Raw genomic sequence first — 288 nt, 5'->3', positions numbered from 1 at the left:
CAGCGGCACTGCGCTCCCAGCGCGCACAGCGTCTCGATCAGCACCTGCGAGACAAAACAGTGACCAACAGGCCCGGGGCAGCAGTGATGGGCACAAGCTCAGGGCCCCAGGTAACGAGGAACCCATTCGAGACTGGCTCCAGGAAACACAGGCAGCAGGAGCTTTCTGAAAGATCTCCAGAAAAGCACAGGTGCCCCATTCCCCAAGGCTCGAAAGCTTAAGGGACTTTCTTCCCTGGGGAAAAAGCTGGTTTCTCCCACTCCCAGACCCCCCCCCCCCCCCCCCCCC

At 61.5% G+C, this 288-nt stretch overlaps 1 protein-coding gene across 1 annotated transcript in view; it reads right to left on the bottom strand.

The window, feature by feature from the left end:
• AHCYL1 (adenosylhomocysteinase-like 1) overlaps nt 1–288 on the bottom strand; it is a gene marked incomplete at its 3' end in the record, with an annotated part of 5,635 nt that overhangs the window by 4,058 nt on the left and 1,289 nt on the right. Inside the window, exon 4 of the mRNA XM_009870551.1 lies at nt 5–52. Within this exon, the coding sequence (XP_009868853.1) occupies nt 5–52 (48 nt within the window). The remainder of the gene's footprint in view (nt 1–4; nt 53–288) is intronic.

Source organism: Apaloderma vittatum, unplaced genomic scaffold (assembly GCF_000703405.1).
Source record: "Apaloderma vittatum isolate BGI_N311 unplaced genomic scaffold, ASM70340v1 scaffold25885, whole genome shotgun sequence".
In the NCBI taxonomy this organism is placed as follows: domain Eukaryota; kingdom Metazoa; phylum Chordata; class Aves; order Trogoniformes; family Trogonidae; genus Apaloderma; species Apaloderma vittatum.
The sequence above is the reverse complement of the archived record's forward strand: the minus strand, read 5'-3'. Positions and strand labels throughout refer to the sequence as shown.